Source organism: Rhinolophus sinicus, chromosome 15 (assembly GCF_057876585.1).
Source record: "Rhinolophus sinicus isolate RSI-liver-muscle chromosome 15, RSI-T2T, whole genome shotgun sequence".
Taxonomy (NCBI): domain Eukaryota; kingdom Metazoa; phylum Chordata; class Mammalia; order Chiroptera; family Rhinolophidae; genus Rhinolophus; species Rhinolophus sinicus.
The window spans coordinates 40,607,187-40,626,119 of NC_142515.1; the positions used below are offsets into that span (position 1 = coordinate 40,607,187).

At 39.3% G+C, this 18,933-nt stretch overlaps 1 protein-coding gene across 32 annotated transcripts in view; it reads right to left on the bottom strand.

The window, feature by feature from the left end:
- ANK3 (ankyrin 3) overlaps nt 1-18,933 on the bottom strand; it is a 593,532-nt gene that overhangs the window by 293,570 nt on the left and 281,029 nt on the right. For 6 of the 32 annotated variants that reach the window (XM_088792000.1, XM_088792013.1, XM_088792011.1 and 3 more), the window contains exon 1: nt 9,598-10,172. The exons of 3 other annotated variants lie outside the window; for them this stretch is intronic. In XM_088792000.1, coding sequence (XP_088648126.1) covers nt 9,598-9,711 — 114 coding nt within the window. In that variant the 5' untranslated portion in view covers nt 9,712-10,172. Of the gene's footprint in view, nt 1-9,597; nt 10,174-18,933 lie in introns of those variants that run through there. 23 more of the 32 variants (XM_088792017.1, XM_088792016.1, XM_088792021.1 and 20 more) reach the window with 11 other exon arrangements.

The window sequence follows — 18,933 nt, forward strand, 5'->3', positions numbered from 1 at the left end:
CAGTTGACCAACATGGAAACCGAGGCCAAAGCTAATCAGTAGCAGCTGTGATATGAACTCACATGCGGGCCCAAAGCCCATTCTTTCCACTGTGGATTACAATACAGTAAGTCCTCAATATCATCGGTAGGTGTTTTAAATAAAACAACGTGTAAGGAAACCAGTTTCACCACAGGCCAATTGATACAAACAAGAGTTAAGTTCCTAAGGCGTCTCATCAACATTATAACAAAACAACGTTTTTCAAGGACTCTATACTTAGCCCCCTTCCCACAGCTTTCTCCTTATTGCTTGCCTGTTTTATTCATGTTTTTAACCCTCTGCTAAACAAAAGTTATCATGTTTTCACAACCCTCTTCAACTGTATGGCCTTTTTAGAAACCTGTATTTCACTAGGATAAAATAATGCTGTTCATATCATTGAAGTTACAGGGCTATAGGGGTACTTACAGGGAGATTATAAGTGTTTCAGAGTCGTTGGCTTCCAGTTGCTAGAAAATCTTGGACTTCCTTCCTTCCAACCCTCTCTGGCCAAGCTCTCTCTCCCCGTTCTTTTCCATACGGTCCCTGTATGATTCTCATGTGGAGATAGTACTAGTTGGCTTTTGTTCTGCCAAAAGGCAAGCTATAGACCTGGCAGATATAAACGCTAGTCTCTATTCTACCCAATTTAATGGGCTTAATCCACATTCAAACAGAACTGATGAGATGATCCTAATCAGTAGAAGGTCACCTATGACTGGGAAATAACTTACTGGAACCAAGTCCCGGTCTAAATTGAAATCTGTACATTTTACAAGCAGCTCCTATATTTGACAATGATGAACTATTCCATTTCATGACACCACTTTGGATCCAGGACAACATACTCTTGAGTGAATGGGATAAGCTCCAGAAAAATCTGAACTATATGTGAAAGATTCTAAGTTGATGTCCATGCTTTGCTTTCAATTATTTTACTTTGAATTTATACAAATTAGAAACACCAATTGGGGTAGAACTATAGCAGACTGCTTGTTTTCAAGTGTTACCTTTCTATACAAATATTTCTTTAAAATAATATTTGGCTTATGCGATTGACGGTGTAACGTTGCAGTTAGACATCCTCCTTCAATATTTAACCTATACATCAATCAATAGATATAAGCTAATAATTCTGGTTTTTGTTTCATTGACTGGATTTCTCTTAAAAATTATTTCAAATGTAAAATTACACTAACTTAAGTATAATGATTTATATAATATTTAGATTGTGCAGTTAAATTTAAATAATTACAAAATTTCCAATTACTAAATAATTTAACTTTTGACATTCCAAAAGTGATAATTCTTCCCTTAAGAATTCACTATAGATGTTTAGTAACAAAAACCTCCTTTAAAAAACCTCTGCTGTAGAAGGGTTCTGATTGTCCCAAGCAAGGGACTTCGAACCACAGAGACCTTGATTCCAAGTTCAGCTATTTCTGTGACCTAGGCAAGTCACACAACAAAGTTAAACTTAAGATGGCCAACAGACATATGAAAAAATGCTCGACATCACTAATCATTAAAGAAATGCACATAAAAACCACCATGAGATACCACCTCACTCTTATCAGAATGGCAATCATCAATAAACACACAATAAGTGCTGGTGAGGATGTGAAGGAAAGGGAAACCTCTTGCACTATTGGTGGGATTGCAGACTGGTGCAGCCACTATGGAAAGCAGTATGGAGGTGCCTCAAAACATTGAAAATGGAACTACCTTATGACCCAGCAATTCCACTCCTGGATATCTATCCAGAGAAATTCAAAACACTAATTCGAAAAAATATATGCACCCCTATGTTTTTTGCAGTGCTAGTCACAATAGCTAAGATATGGAAACAACAGAAATGCCCATTGATAGATGACTGGATAAAGAAACTGTGGTACATTTATATAATGGAGTATTACTCGGCCATAAAAAAAGAATGACATCTTGCCATTTGCAACAACATGGATGGACCTCGAGAATATTATGCTAAGTGAAATAAGTCAGAATGAGAAAGACAAATACTGTATGATCTCACTTATATGTGGAATCTAAAGAACAGAATAAATGAGCACACGAAACAGAAACAGACCCAGATATAGAAAAAAAACAACCTATTGGTTGCTAGATGGGAAGGGGGAGGGGATGGGGGAGAAGGTGAAGGAATTAGAAAGAGCAAATTAGTCGAACAATATAGTCATGGGGATATGAAATACAGACTGGGGAATATAATCAACAATGTTGTAAAGATTATGTAAGGTGCCAGATGGGCACTGGACTTATCAAGGGGATCACTTCATAGACTGTGTAGATGCCTGACTAATGCACTGTACAGCTGAAGCCAAAGTACAATATTGTATTTCAACTATGTGTGTGTGTATTTTATATATATATATATAAATATATATAAAATACACACACACATATACATATATACGTGTGTGTATATATATATAACATACATACATGGTGTGTATATATATATATATATGGTCACAGGAGGTGGAGTGCAGCATAAGGAAGATAGTCAATGTTATTGTAACAGTTATATAAGATGTCGGAGGGGGTAGAAGCTTGGGGAATGGGGTTATTACTTTGTGAGGGGTGTAAATGTTGCTTTGTACACCTGAAACTAATAAAAAATTAAACTTAGGGGAATGCTTTTGTACATGTGAATAACACCATGGCATAGTATTAACATAAAATCAAATAAATAGTTCAAAAGGCATCCATCAAAAAGGAGGTCCATCAAAAAACACTCATTTTTTCTTCAGTCCTTCACCTGTGTAGAGTACAAGCAGAATCTAAAACAGAGCAGGTAGATGGGTCTACAGGTCCCATCCTTTATATTAGCAGTCCCAGCACAATGACAGGTACAATACAGATGCACAATACATTTTTATTAAGTGAACAGATGCAGGTAAAATGTAATATGATTAATGTAAATTTTTCTCCTAACATAACTAGAAGGAAAATAAAATACTGCCAAATCCTCTTTTTCCTCAAGCATACCTATGAAAAGGTAACATTTTAAATATTGAGATTCAATAACGTGCACACACACACACACACACACCACACACCACACACAATATCATTCTTATCAAAGGAAAATTAAGAAACAGAAAAGATCATGGGCCTCAAGAGTAACGAAGAAATAGTTCAATAGCTACAGCATGTTAGTGACAAAATAAAAAAATTTAAATAACATATTCAGCCATTAATAAATGTATAACTTATACCTAACCAGCTCTTGCACTGGTTATAATGGTAATTGATCAAGGACAAAAAAGTGTTAAGTTTTTTAAAAAATGAACAGATGACTTTAATGAGCAAAACTGTACTATGGTAATAACAGAGCAGAGGGAACCAATCAGCTGACAAATTTTATTTACTTGCTAAATATCATGGAACATCAAAGGACAAAGGTTGACAACCATTCCTGTGAGTGAGCTAAGCCTTCTTCCATCCATTCTCTTCCAAATGGTGAAGAGTGGAGACAGGGGAGCAGCCGGATATGCTCCTAGGGAGCTCCCCAGCCCGGTTTTAGTGATTGACTTGGCACAATTTGTGAAGGCTGAGGTTGGAAATAGTCCATTCGCTCTTCTGTTCATTTTTTTCTGTTCATTATGAACATGAGCAACAACAGCAACAACTACCACTATATGGCACTTTGTGCCAACCACTGCCCTTGTATTAATCCATTGAAATCTCATTACAACCCTGGGGCTAAGTACATATTATTATATTCAGTTCACAGGTGAAAAGGCCAAGGCACCAGAGGCACCGAGACGTTAAATAACTTCCCCAAGGTCACACCAGCTAAGGGCGAGTGCCAGCACCGGAACTTAGGCAATCTGACACTATAGTCCTTCAGCATTACATTATACTGACTCTTACATCATATATGTTCTTCATCATTACATTACACTGACTCTCCCGTCCATCTGTCCATCCATCCATCCATCCATCCATCCCCCACTCTCCCACCCATCCACCTATTCTGCAAGCCCCAGTTTGGTGGTAGTGATTGTGATACCTCTGCCCTCAAGGAGTTCGTAGTCTCTTGGGTGAGACACATATGTAAACACACAATTACAGTGTAGAATATTAAGTATGCTGATAGAGAAACCAGGCTCCCTAGAGATCAGGAGTCTATGTGCTTGGCAGAGCAGGAACGAGTAGGTTCCATGTACCCTACATGGTTCCACACAATCCCCTCCTCCCAAAATCCGGCTGCTGCAGTACAGAACCTCACCCTGCTTGGCATCTTACATCAGGGGTGCCACCGGTGCCTAGGAATGGGGAAAGCCTGTAAAATGTCAGGAAGCACCAAGATTCTACAGCAAGGGATAATACTCAATAGTTAATGTCTCCTGAAATCTGTTCTAAAGTCGTTAAAATGCTTTAATCCTAAAAGTCACTGCTAGAGTTTCATTGCCATAAACCCAGTAGTTAAATACAGATTCAAAAGCCCTATGGCTCATATTTAAGTCTCGGTCCACCACTTACTAGCTGTATGGCCTCAAACCAGGTATTTATTGTCTTTAAGCCTTGGTTTTAGCTATGGAAAATGGGAATGAAATACTACCTGCCTCATAGAGAAGCCGTGAGGAAAAAAAATAGTATACGTGAGAATCACTCTACACATTGTTGGTATACAGCAAGCACTTAACACGGTTGTGTAGTTATCACGGCAACACATCTCTGAGGATTTGGTAATTTTTAAATTTCATTTTGCAATAGAAAAGAAAAGATAAAAAGAAAGAAAGCCATAAGTTAAAACATTAAATCCTTAAGGTAAAACATTAAAATCTATTGAAGAAGGTAAGAAACACAGACGTACTATCATATTGGGTTACTTGGAGATCTAAAACCTGTTATTTAAGATTCCCAGTGTCTAGGAAATAGCATATGATTTAGGAGATTATCTGAACCAAGCCCACTTTGATGCATAGCTGTGAAAATATTAAACTACGTATGCTGTAGAGTAGTTAAGAACACAAACTAGAAAGTCAGACTATTCTGATTCAAATCTCCGCTCCACCACTGATTACTGTGGGGACTCTGAGCGAACAGCCTAAAGACTTATGACTCAATTCTCGCATCTGTAAAATGGGGATAATAAAAATACTTTCTCTGTAGCATTGTTGTGAAGATTAAATGAGTCTCCACCTATAAAGCAATTCAAAACCCTACCTGGTGCATTATAACTGGTCAATAAATGCCCTGGGAGAAAAGACATGAATCCAGGAAATTTAATTCTTCATCTTCCGCTTCAAGCCAGGAACTTGGCAGTTACCCGAGAATCTGATCTCTCCCTCTCACATCCTACATACAACCCATTGCCAAATTCTACTGCATCTTCTCCTAAATACCTCTTGTATGCAACACCCCCTCTCCACTGGCAGACTCTTCGCCTGGTTCAGACCCTCAGCATTTCCTGTGCCTGTATCACCATCACTGCTTCCTGACTGCTCGCCTAGCTGCTGTCTATTACACTGATGCTCGAGTTACGGTTCTAAACCATAAAGCTACTCAGTCTCCTCTCCCTACCACCACCATTAAAGTCTGCTCAAGTCCTTCCCTAATTCGAGCAGGATAATTCCATCCCTGCAAGATGATCTGGCTCCTGACTACTTTTCAGCCATTTGTTCTGCCATAGATTCATGTCCCCTTCGCTCTGGGTGTTCCAAAATAACGTTTGTTTCCCACACATCCCAATGATGTTCCCTCCTACTTCCATCACTTAGAGCAGGGGACCCCCATCCTTCTATGTGTCTATCTTACTCCTCCGCTAAGGCTCAGCTTCACTAAGAACCTCCTCTGAGCCCATGTGAGTTAAATTGGGGGTCTTCCTGTGGCTCTTTTCATACTTAATAGTATACAATGTGTTTAATGGTGCTCTTACCTTTCTCCTCCCTCTGCAGGGAACTACTGCACTGTTACCACTAGCTTTGTCTCCAACATTGAATGCAATGCCTGATCCACAGAAATCATTCAATAAATGTTTGTTGAAAAAAAAATGAAGCCGTGAATATTCATTCCTGCTCTGCCACTGAATAGCTGTATGAGTTTGACATCAGTAATCAGGAAGGTTATTAATCACAGAATTGTCATTTTCTCCACGTATATCCCTATGTCAGTCATATATATAGAGAGAGTAGAACTCCATAAATGTTTCCTTTTTTAGTATAAATTTCCTTAGGTAACCTCAAAGTTTTTTTGACAGGACATAGTAAACATACACAAACACACATGCATATATTTAAAAAAATTATTGAATAAATTAAGGTCAATACCCCTAATAGTCCTCACTATTGAAATGTATTTTATAGTTTATGTGGAGAGAAGGCAAAACATGCAGGTAACATGGCACCAGAAGCCAGTGACAACAAGGGAAGTGCAGGGACTAAAGAGCGTTTGTGACTTCTAACCATCATGAGTTCATGGTGGCTTGGGCCATCTACTGTCCACCACCTGTCACCTGGGACCTTGCTGGGTGCAGGGGATATTAAGAGCTCCTCTCTGCAAGTTGCTTACTGAAGGGATGGATCCAATATTAACCTACCCAGAGGCACTCTGCCTACCTTCGGCATGCCTCTTACTTGCTGCCAACCTAAGTAGCCAATCAGGAGAGGAGAGTGAAAGGGAAAATTACATTACAGGATCAGGGAAGAGCAATAGAAAGAGGTGGGCAAGGGAGATATGTAACTGCAGGAAATGCAGGAAATGCAGGAAATACAATAGTAAGAAACTTTTAAGCTAGATACTCATTGAAACCTGTTTGTTTGGTTGGTTTGTTTCTTTGCTTGCTTTTGTGCTTCAAGACAGAAAAATTGGTGATGAAAAGATTAAGGGTTCACCTAAAGGCATTTCTTTTTAATAAACAGGAAGATTTTCTTTTTCTTGACACTAAAGGTGTTGTGCCAACAAGAAGACACATCATTATTAAAATTCGACCAGTTACAAGTTCCTAGAAGTTTCCTACTTTTTTTGACTGGTAATTACTTATTCATGATTATTAATATTTATAATAGACCAAATGTGTAACTCATTGGGTTTAAAACAAATCTGACGAAATGTGAATCCAATGTTAATCCATGTATGACTTGATGTACTTACTAATAACCCACACTGTGTGATGCTGGGTCATATAAATACAATCAAGAAAGTTCCTTTTGGGCTTGCTCAAGCCTGAATCGCAGGGGTACCATGAACCAAATTTCTTATTTTATAAATTAGATACTCTATAAGTTTTTCCTAAGCTTTCCTATTTTGTGATTTTATGAGTACTCACTACTACTTTTATGTAATTAAAAGATCCTAGAAGATATTTCTGCATATAAGCAAGAGCAGCTATCCCGTAATACCCCACAAAATACTTAAAAGCAGCTTTGCCAGTTGTCCTGGGGCCTACAATACAGAGCAAAGTAGCTCACAAGCTTTAATGAGGGTCTTAGAAAAAGATAGGAAAAATAAATGCAAAGTCGATACAATTCACTTCCCAGGGAATAAGTGTTATATATGCTACACCCCTGGAAGAAATCTAGCATGTCTTCAAAGCAATTCAACCTTAGCTGTGTACATGACACATCGCTTTGATAGGGAAGATACATTTAATACTGTGTTAAGAATTAACAAGTACAATAGCAATGAAAGTGTTACCCAATGAGCCACTTTTTCGATCTATTCTGACTGTCCTGAGAACAAACATTGAAATCTGCCTGTATGTTGACAATGGCGATATTGGTATTTCTCCATGTTCCCTTCTGGTTGCTAAGAGATTTACATCAGACAGATTCTGTTGTACTCATAACAAAGCATTTTGGTCCACAAAGCATTTGCTTCAGCTTAGTGAGTCCAGAAGCTCCCCCTGCCTCATCCCTGCCCTATTTTGCTTCCAAGTCAAACAGGGGCCCAGGCTCAGAGGCAGCAGGCCCTGTCATAGGTGCCATAGGGAACTGCTATACATAAGCCTGGCTCAGCTAAGAACTCTCAGAGAGAGTCCTGACAGCAAGGGTACCATCCCTTCATACCAATATATGTACCTTCCCTCCATGTTTCTTAGAAGCCAGTTTATCAGGGTGGGGGTGGGTAGAGGTGTGTGGAGAGGGGCAATCAATAGTGACCTACCCACAGACAAACCTAATACAATACAGATAGGCCAGAACCGAGCAAAACATGGCAATTTCATAACACCTCTGCTGCGCAAGTCTTTGAAATGTGCCGGCACAGAATTTCCTAAGTTTGCACTTCTGGGAAAATATATTCAAGAAGTTTATTTACAAGAATATTGAAGTGGGAACTATCTAAATTTAACATCTTGCAGCAAAGCAACTGCAGCCCTCCAAACTCAATCTCATAAAGTCTGCCATGTAACAAAAGGCAGAGGCGTCTTCTATGGATACTACCTCTAAAGAAAATGGCAAAGCCCCCCCCCCCCCCCCAAATATTCATGATCCTTCCTGGAGAGAGGTACATGTGGTGGATGAAATTTGCATGTCATTTAGAGAGCGCATGCCTCACTGCTCAGAGCAAATTAAGATTATCTTTCCCTTGGGAATTCTCACAAAGACACATAAAAATGCTTTATGACCTGGCTTCCCTACTCAGATCACAGAGTTTTAGTCAATTTTTATTAATTGTTGTGGAAGAAACTGCTTTGGGCCCTCTCTCCTGGGTCGGTACCTCGGAGTCATATTTAAGGGCACAGCCATCAAACAGTAAGTACTCTCAAGCTGTAATAAAACACCATTGACCTAGAATATTCCTATTTTTTTTGCCCCATCTTAGAATACCAGTGGGGGATGACCAATTCCCATGCCTTCATCCAAAGCAGTCAGGGTTGAAGGTTGCAGGTCCCTGCCAGGTTATAGGAATCCTTGCATTCAAGATTATCACTTTCACCCAGCAGAGGAAAGCATGCCTCTATGATTTTGGCTGTATTTAACAAAAGAAAGTTACTTCTAACAGCGTATTTCCATTGCACAACCTAACTAAAAGCACCACGCAGAAATAAGAGGCAAAAGGAAAAACATAAAGCAAAGCAGGAAATGACTTTTTCTGCTCCATCCTTAAGGTCACAGATCTTCCCGAGAAACAAACACAACACATGTGACACAGTTCTAGCACAAAAGCTCTTTCTCCACGAAACGGACCTCTAAGAAGTACAAAGCCCGGCTCTCTGGCCTCTCCCCCAAACCTAAGTCACCGCAGTCCATGTAACCTTGACTGGGCTGGGAAGAAACAACTTTTAACTTCCTTGCACACCTTTCTGTGCTGTGGAATCAGGCCGGTGCCGACGTAGAGTCAAAGCACACCTTCCTTCCGCATCAGTACTGCAATCACCCCCACACAGGGTACAACCTTCCCTGGCTTTGCCCATCCTATGGCCGTCATCTGCCATAGGATTTTATCATCTGTTCCCAATTTGCACACTCAATTTACACTCCACACAGCATTTGGAAAAAAAAAAAGAAAAAAAGAAAAAAAAAGCCCTTAATGCTTCTAACAGATGCCGGGAGGAGATTAAAACAAAATAAAGCCAGGCAAGATCTATGCTCTGGCACACATAGCTACCTTTTTCTTCCGATCCCGGGACCGTTTGCGGTGTTTCCTTTTTTTCTCAGTCTCTTCTTCAGCATTGATTTCTAAATCCCTGTTTTTCTTTAATTGTGAGGCTGCATGAGCCATAATGCATTGAAGAAGAGCCTTTCAAGCCGGCAGAGCTTCCTGGTAAAAAAGTGATATCCTCAGGCACCTTTAATCAGGCTGACAGCAGCATCCCAATCACTGGAGAGAAGCGTTTGACTAGAAGCAGGAAGACATTCAAAATGCAAAGATGCTGGAGAAGCTGAAGCTTTTAAAAACCCAAACGATGGTTTCCAGACTTCATCCTACACCTTCTTCTACCTGAACCTTTACATGAGAGTGCAGCCATCGTAAAGCATTTACTGTAGTGAAAAAGACAGCTGGGACAGAGGAAGCTGTATTATGGCTGTATCCCCTGCCACCAGCTGGAAGTGTCTAAGTGATTCCTCGGAAGGGGGAATACTGCAAAGGATGCTTCTCTGAAGGGAGAAAACCAAGAGTTACCACACATGCAGGAGCAAAAATCCAGCACTAATTCTGAAAACCTATTTTAGAATCCTTTGAAAACAAGACAGGACTGCAATTTATACATCACCACTAGATCTGCACCGAGCATAATTTAACCCGTAATAGAATGGAGCAGTTCCTACTTTAGCTTAACTGCTGATGGTGACAAAATATATAAAATAAGATACACAAAATACACTCAGTTTTGCTATGGAGACCTTGACTGCATTATAGGGAAAACAATGCATGCATTGCTGGTCTCAACAGGGCGTCCTTTATGCTGAACTATTAGCCTAAATGCATTTTGTGGGAGAGAACTACAGAAGGGCCTGTTGTCTTTTTAAAACAACATGCTGATTACAACACATCATACAGAAAGACGTGAGCCTCTTGGTGTATGGAACAGATGCCTGATTCAGAGGAGTTCCCTAGGATCCTGCTCTCCTGTGGTCTGAGGGTCACAGAATGGGGAATCTGTGCTGTAAGCAGGGTCTCTGAGTCGCTGTAAACGTAGATTAGCTTCCATGTTCAGGTTTGCTTCAATCACCTTACTATTTTTGCCACCTGAGTCCTCAATGACTGCAGCCTCTGAATATTCATGATGTGAAGTGAAACAGCAGCAGAGCTCAAGGCCTGCGGGGGTATCTTCTCCTAGGATGTACGCACTGGAAGAAATTTACTCAGTCAGGAATCATTTACACACACACACACACACACACACACACACACAGTATTCACACAGCTTTAAGAAAAAATGACTGGAATATCAGACTGGACCTAACACATTTGGGTCCTGGTAAACAAACAAACAAACAAATGAAGAACCTACATTCACTGAGAAAATGAGTGTGTGTGGGGGGGAGGGCGGGGGAGAGCAGATGATCTGTTGAAGAGACTTAGTATGTGCACTTCCAATATCTAAAGTCCATAGTTTGGAGATTGGTGCGTCTTACTTTGCAGGACTGACTGATAAAGTGTGTGATGGCCGAAACAAAAAGCCCACAGGCATCGTGCAAGGATTTGGTGGGGTTCTCTGGAGCTGTTGTTCACCCCAGGGGTGAGTTCCTGCAAACAACTACATACTGTACTTCTGACTTGGAGATTGAAAATCTTCTTCCTTTCCCCTTGTAAGGTGCTTCACAGTCTCTGCCAGGCAGCAATAGACGATGGAAGGGAAAGGTGTGTGGACCATGGCCATTCCAGGACTACTACAACTGGACTGCACACTCTCTCGGACCTCATGGTGAACCATGTGAAAACCACTCTGGTCAGTTCCTGAGTGCCTATTGTGTGCACTAATGCTCCTGTGCTTACTTTTCCACAGAAACTCTCTTCAGGAAGAGTTTTGGAAACCTTGTCCATTGCCTATGAAACTATCATTTGACAAACTGAAAGGGAAAACGAAGGTTCAGAATTAAATTTAACTCACATCCAAAAGCTTTGATAAATCATACTTGGATCTTCATAGTAAACCAAGTGTTTATAACAGAAGGATTTTTATTATAATAACAACAAATGGGGTGGAGAAAGGAAAAGAAATTAAAACTTTGGCATGCTTTCTTTCTATATAATATCACCCTGTATTTTTGAAAAACATTTATGCAATTTCTTTCAGTAGTTTCAGCAACACGAAGAGGACAGCCAGCTAAAAAACTGGCTGGTTTCCCACTGGCTCCTGGACCTTCTTGTTTTTCTTCTTTTAGAGACACTAATGATACTTTAAAATATATTTGTATGTTTGATCAAGGTGACTTGTCCATCTGAGGCTGGCAAAGCTACACTTTCCCATTGATCTATATCATCAAAAACACAGTTGGAAATTAGGAAAACAGGCTACAGGTATTTTTCAACACATTTCTCTCTAGAATAATTCTTTGCTCCCCAAAAGTGTTCAGAAGTTGAGGACCTGCGTGACTTTTAAACTGCCGTAATATGAGCTTTTTGTTATGCTATATTTTGCTGTATCTCCTAAGTGGTTAACCCACCAAAAATAAATTCTAAGTCATGGCTTGTTCAGATTTTCTTTCTTACAGAAAATGTGGGCTTTCGTCCTCCATTTTTAAACTAGAAGAACTTTTAAGAGTGATACTGTCAAGGAAGGTGGCCCTGTGGGTCCAAGATTTTGATTGTTATATTACTACCGTGTTTTCCTGAAAATAAGACCGAGTCTTACATTAAGGTTTGCTCCAAAAGACGCATTAGGGCTTATGTTCAGGGGATGTCATCCTGAAAACTCATGCCAGGGCTTATTTTCTGGTTAGGTCTTATTTTCAGGGAAACACGGTAAAGTCTTAATCCCTTTCTCCCTATTGTACATCCTAACAGGTCACCCTCAAGGTCCTTGTCTACTTATTCTCAACACAAAGGCATTTACTCAAGATAGCCACAATTATTATTTTTCCCTCCCAAACTGAACTGACAGTTCTGCTAATACCATATTTTGCCATGTATAATGCACACTTTTTTGCCCATATTTGTGAGGGAAAAATAAGGATGTGCATTATACATGGGTAGTACTAATTCTGTATCTATATAAATGTTTTATAATTCTTTTATTTATGTTTATGAGTTAAAAGTGTAACTCTAGAAATCAACAACGATATCCATATGCAAAATAATACCCTGGAATACGATAATCGGTTTTGTTGAACTTACGACAAACTTGCAATGACAAAGAGTTCTTGGGCTTCTATGATGCGTGAATATCTACATTTGTTACTGGTACATAAAATTTCTTGTACCATGATATGTTAAAAAATAAATGTTAAAATTCATTTATAATACAAAAAGCAAGTACCTAAATGTAAACAAATAAAAAGTTGAATTAAAAAATTAAAATGAAAGATTTCTTTCCCTGAGAGTTTGGGTCAAAAATGTGGGTGTGCATTATACATGGGAGTGCATTATCCACAGCAAAATACGGTAATTCTAGAAAGCAAGCCCTTAATAATAGCTGAAACTGAAACATGAAAAGAACCTTTAAACACTTTATTCTTTGGTTGAAGATTTATACAAGTTTTCTACTTAAGTCTCAAGAGTCTGTTCTCTTTTGGGAGATTACAGAATTGTATGACTCTTCAAAGTAAAACAGATTGTACAGCTGGTCTCTGAGCAGAGCGTCAGGTCTATGGCAGGAGATGCAGAAATAGCATTATAGCAACCACCCCATCAGAAACAATAATGCAAGGTTCAGTGGGCCCAATGGTCACCCCCTTGCAGGGTAACTTCTCTAGTCCTTCCCCCTGACATCGGCCATGAGGGTGTCATGGACAGGACTTGCACAGGATGGGGGTGACCTGTGTATGGAATGCTGAAGTTATTGAAAGTTAAGGAAAAACAATTTTTAAGCCACTTTGATCAAGAAAAAAACTAAAAATCTGTTCTCATTTCATAAAAAGTCCCAGGTGCAAGAATTCCTAAACCATCCTTCCAAAACAAATTAAAAGAGTACTCCTACCAACTTATCAGCTGCAGAAATTTTTGAATAAGTCCTATAGGAAAGGCAGTTATAATAAATGTAACAGTAGAGCTGCTTGGCTGAATTCAAGGAATGGTGTACTACCCAGCTTTTTGGCCCCCCAACCCTTGCTCCAGAAGGTAGCTTGGGAGGGCAGAATTTGAAACCAGCACACTGCAGCAAGGAGGGTTTCTGGTCTTTTCCTTGCTCTACCTTTGTCATCACAAGTTATGTCAAAAAGTGATTCCTCTTGTTACAAGTTCCTCATAATTTTGTCCAAAATAATTCCTGATTTCTTACCAGAGAGACAAGTGTTATTTTAAGTATTTCCTGCCTGTGTATTATTACAGCATAAAACTAGCACAAACAAAGTAAAAATCACTTTCCAGTTTGGTATCTGAGTTACGGTAATGTTTATCCACCAAATAATTTCTAATCCAGGAATCAAAATACTGTGACTAAATATTCCACCAAAAATAAAAAACAAATCAATCCATTGGGATGTTTTACCAACTTTAGAGACCACGGCCAGGGAATTTCTTTCTCCTCAGTTTTGGTATACTCATTGCCAGGATTTCAAGACAAACTTTGACTATGACTTCAGCCAATTAATAACTTGACCACTCCCAGTTGTCATTTTATATTGTATCTCCACATTGTTGAACTGACTTGACATACAAACCACAATATATGTGATTTCTATGGAGATGATCCTGCCACTTGGTAATTCTAAAATTACAATAGCTGTGCACTTTGAAAACACTATTGCATAGTGATGTAGAGAAGTGGAGGATGGGAAGTATATAGAATAATGGAGGACAGGAAGCAGGAAAGAAAAGAAAAAGAAGAACGGTTTAGTCTGCCAGGGAAGCTGCACCATCCCACCTGTGCCCCCGGCTCTGGGTAATGAGGAAAGTACATGTTTTGATGGAATGAAAAAAAATAAAAACTATTTCGTGTTGCACCTACTTAAGTTTTCTTAGAAGCCGAGCAGCCTCACCATAGGAGAGAGTCAAAATATTTTTCCTTCACAAAGAAAAATGGATCCATCATCATTTTGTTAATTTTGGCATCTGAGATAAAGATGCTATCAAGAGACCACGGGCAGGTTCTGAACAATGTGGAGAACAAGAAAGAAAACAAGCACTAAACCTGTCAATGGTTACAAATGACAAAAAAGCACCCTGGGAAATTCTCAACTCATAGTCACATAATATTCTTCATTTTCAGAGGAGACACATGAAGTCCGGAAAAAGAAAAGAAAAAAAAAGGCTGTGACTGGATAACAATGAGGGACTGACTGGTGGTCCTTTTTAAGCTTCTTATAACAGGCGGCACCTTTGCATAAGTAAGCACTGGCCTTGTTTCCATCTGTCTTAGCACTCTGTCTGCCCTCCATCCCTAGAGAAGTCTGTATGTCCGACTAACCGTCCTGACCTCAGCACTGGATAGCCATCTGGCCCCAAGCTGCCAGCTGCTTCTGCAACCGCTCATGAGCGGCTGGGCACAAGCACATGGAATGGCTTCCCGAAGGTCTCTCTACCACACCCATGTTGGCCAGCAGAGAGGAGGGGATTCCTCACCACACATGGAAGAGCCCCATGGGCACATCCCTGGATTCTGTCTGACCCAAAAAGGTAGACTGGTAATCCCTGGCAGAGCACTGAGCGCAAAGCTGGCACCACAAGTAATGGGCAAACAAAATGTATTGGACAAGCCATTTCTCTGGCTTCCTGTTCCTACAGAAGGAGGTGGCTGGACCACATGACTTCAAAGACATCCTTTCACAAATCCAAAATTCCTGGATTTCAGGAGAAAGAAGGTTGTGGGTGCTTGGAAATTAGGGAGATATATAGGAAAGGTTTATTCAAGAAGAGTTAATAATCTTTGCTGGCCAAAACGGTAGCCACCTGCATACTGAGCTACTGGGCACTGAAATTTGACTAGCGTGGTTGGAGAACTGAGTTTTTTTTGGTTTGGTTTTTTTTTTTAGAACTGAGTTTTTAATTTCATTTAATTCAAAATTTTATATTTAAAAACAGACTCAAGTCAGATACTGAAACATCTTTAAGTGTGTTTGGAACCATCTGGATTTGTCAATTACTTTTTCAACTTTAAATTTCATGAAATAAAATACAGATTAAGTATTTCTGATGAGAGTTTATCATCCCAATTGAGATATAAAATACACACTGGATTTCAAGACTTTGTATGAAAGAAAGCAATGTACAATATCTCAGTAATAATTTTATATATTGATTCATGCTGAAATAATATGTTGGCTACATTCAGTTAAATAAAATATATTAAAATTAATTTCACTTTTTAAAATCTTTTTAAATGTGGCTATTAGAAACTTGAAATATGTATGGCTCACACTGTATTTACCTTGGACAGTTCTAGTCTATATAAAGAGCATCTATTAACCAAAAAGAAAGCCCAATTTGCTGGAAATTAAACTCCAGAAGGCAAGTATTTCGCCGAACAAGCATTAGAAGACACTTAGTAGTCAGTCATCATGCTTCTTCCTATTGGAAGAGGTGAAGCACCAACAGATCGTATGTTCTCAAGCACTTGTGCTAAAAGAAGCAAGCACGCACTCACTCACTCACTCTGCCGGTCACCATATTCCTTCAGCACCTGGGACATACAGGTAGGTGAGTGAGACTTGGTTCCTGCCCTCAGGTAATCAATGGGAGAGAGGCAAGTATTCCAACAATGACAACACAGGTACTCATGCTGGGGAAGCAGGGGTGGGGGAATATCAAACAGAACACAAGGGTCAGCACTGAGAACCATGCTTTCTAGGTGAGGTATGAAGTCTTTCTTCCCCATCCATAGAATTTATAATCCATCCCCTCACACTCCAGTCATCCTGGCCAACTGCTCGTGTACTGAACAGATCACATGGCCTCGGCACGATGATAGGCACTGGTGATACGATGGTGAATAAGATCGATGAGGCCACACTTTCTGCAGCTTCCATTCTTGTGAGTATGGGACAGGGGGAGTAAACAAGTTAACAAATAAGGAAGATAATTTCAGATAGTAACAAGTGTTACGAAGAAAATAAAACAGTATGACTGCATGGAAAGTGACTAGATGGGGAACAATTGCTCATGGATTCTGCTTCTTTCCATCTTTAGATTCTCCAAGAAAAATGTATCAAGATAATGAGGAGCCAAATGAGTTGAGCCTTCCATTCTCTTAGGGGAGTCATTCCCCCCAAATAGCCCTCTCAACCAAGACACTGACTGCAGGGGCTGATAGAGAATGTGAATGGTTCTCACATAATGTGCTCAGTATAAATATATTTATTACTGAAGGTAAACAATAGATGTTTTTGTATTACTTGTCTCTCTCCTAAGCTATCTGGTTAATTATAACTTCTATCACCTTTTACTGACTGATACTTTAATAACTATTTCAAAGATTAATGGAGTATGTCTACTGAGTAATGGAATAAATTTTTCTACGCATCTTCTGGAGATAAGTCTCATTGTATCATAACAAATATAACATAGTCTATGAAATTATATTCTTTTGATATTTCTCTAAACCCCTGTTACTTAATTTTTATATAATAATCATATTTAAGGTACCCTAAAGGAATGATAATGCAAGCAAGTAAAGAAAAATAGCTCTTACCCCAACTTTCCTATAAGTAGTTATAAGACCTTAGAGAAGTCCCTGGTTCTGTATCTAAAGTCTCTCTCTCAGACCACACACTCTGTGACACTGAAATACAATTAAGGTAAGGATGCAATGATTGACTTGTGTGTACTTCCGCTGGTGTTCTGGTAAAGCCACGAGGAAAAGAAGTCCACAATCAAAGTATTTCTTTTAAGAGGCAAATAAAAAAAGTAAAACGTATGAAGAAAATAGAATTTGAGGATTCAGGAAACTGCTGGCCTACTCCGTGATCATTTGCTGGTCCTGTATATGAGGGATGGGATGGCACACATAAAGCAAATGTTCTTATTTTCAGAGAGGAAAGTATCTAATGAGGTTGACTCATGAGGTCATAGTATAGCAGCCGAGGGTAGGATAACAACAACTAAACACTATGCTGAATTGCTGACGTAAATCAGTCAAATATTCAAATTTCAATTCAGGTAATAATTCTTTCTCATATTGTGCACCACATTAACCATGCAGAGATTTATGTCTGACAAAAAAGATAAAAACATTTTATTTTCTTGGATTTGGCACTGACTTACTGCCACAGAATGAGCTACTTGTAGAGGTTATAGCCTCTCACCTCTGTAAAATGGAAACAATATTCCACGCTTCTTACCAGTGAGCTTCAACAGTGAATGTTTATGAAACAATATGACCACCACAGAAGACAAAAGCATTGCACATCAGCACAAGGAGTCATCAAACTGGGGCCCACGGCTACACAGACTGGCACTCAGGGTCCCCAAGGGCATCCAGGATTCCTGCTCTCCCTGCCTATCCTACTACGTGTTAAAGTCATGGCAGGTCTTCGCCTCCATGTTGCTTCAGAAGGCCAACCGGAACCAGACTAGTTAAACTTTTATTATATATGTATGTCCTACAACTTTGCATCTTAACTTTCTATTGTATGTTCTACAAATTGGCTTTCTATGCAATCATATCAGGATAGAATCACAACAGGTAGCAAAGTTGGAATATTCAAAACATCCTGTTTGGGATATAAGGTTATATATTTGAGGGAAAAAGTTATGAGGCCCTTTAAAAATGATAAAAGTTTAGAACAATTTCTTATTCTTTCCCAATATATCTTACAAAAAGGGCAGGGTGGGGGAATATCTTGTCAAATACTGTGAAGTGTGCTTTGATTCAGGCAGATTCCATCCAACTCACTTTTTTGTATCTTCTAAGGTAGTGGTCAACAAATATTTTTGTAAAGGGCCAGACAGTAAATATTTTGGGCTCTGTAGGCCATATGGTCTCTGTTGCACCCACTTGACTTAGCTGTTGTAGCACAAAAGCAGCCAGAGAGCACATAAACAAATGAATGCAGTTATAATCCAATAAAACTTTATGGATACTGAAATTGGAATTTCACATAATTTTCACAAGTCATCAATTATTACTCATCTTTTGATTTGTTTCCAACCGATAAAAAATGTAAATACCATTCTTAGCTTGCAGGCTACACAAGAATAGCTAGATTTGGCCCAAGGGCCATAGTTTGCTAACTCCTCTTCTAAGACATCACATGGTTGGTGACAAACTGTTCTGAGGGTCTCTGAGAAAGAATGAATGAACAGTAGGATCAAAACCTGATGCTTGGCATGTTCGTATGTTTTCTATATGTACACACATATGCATGAGCATACATGCAAGTACACATGTCTACAAATGTGTAT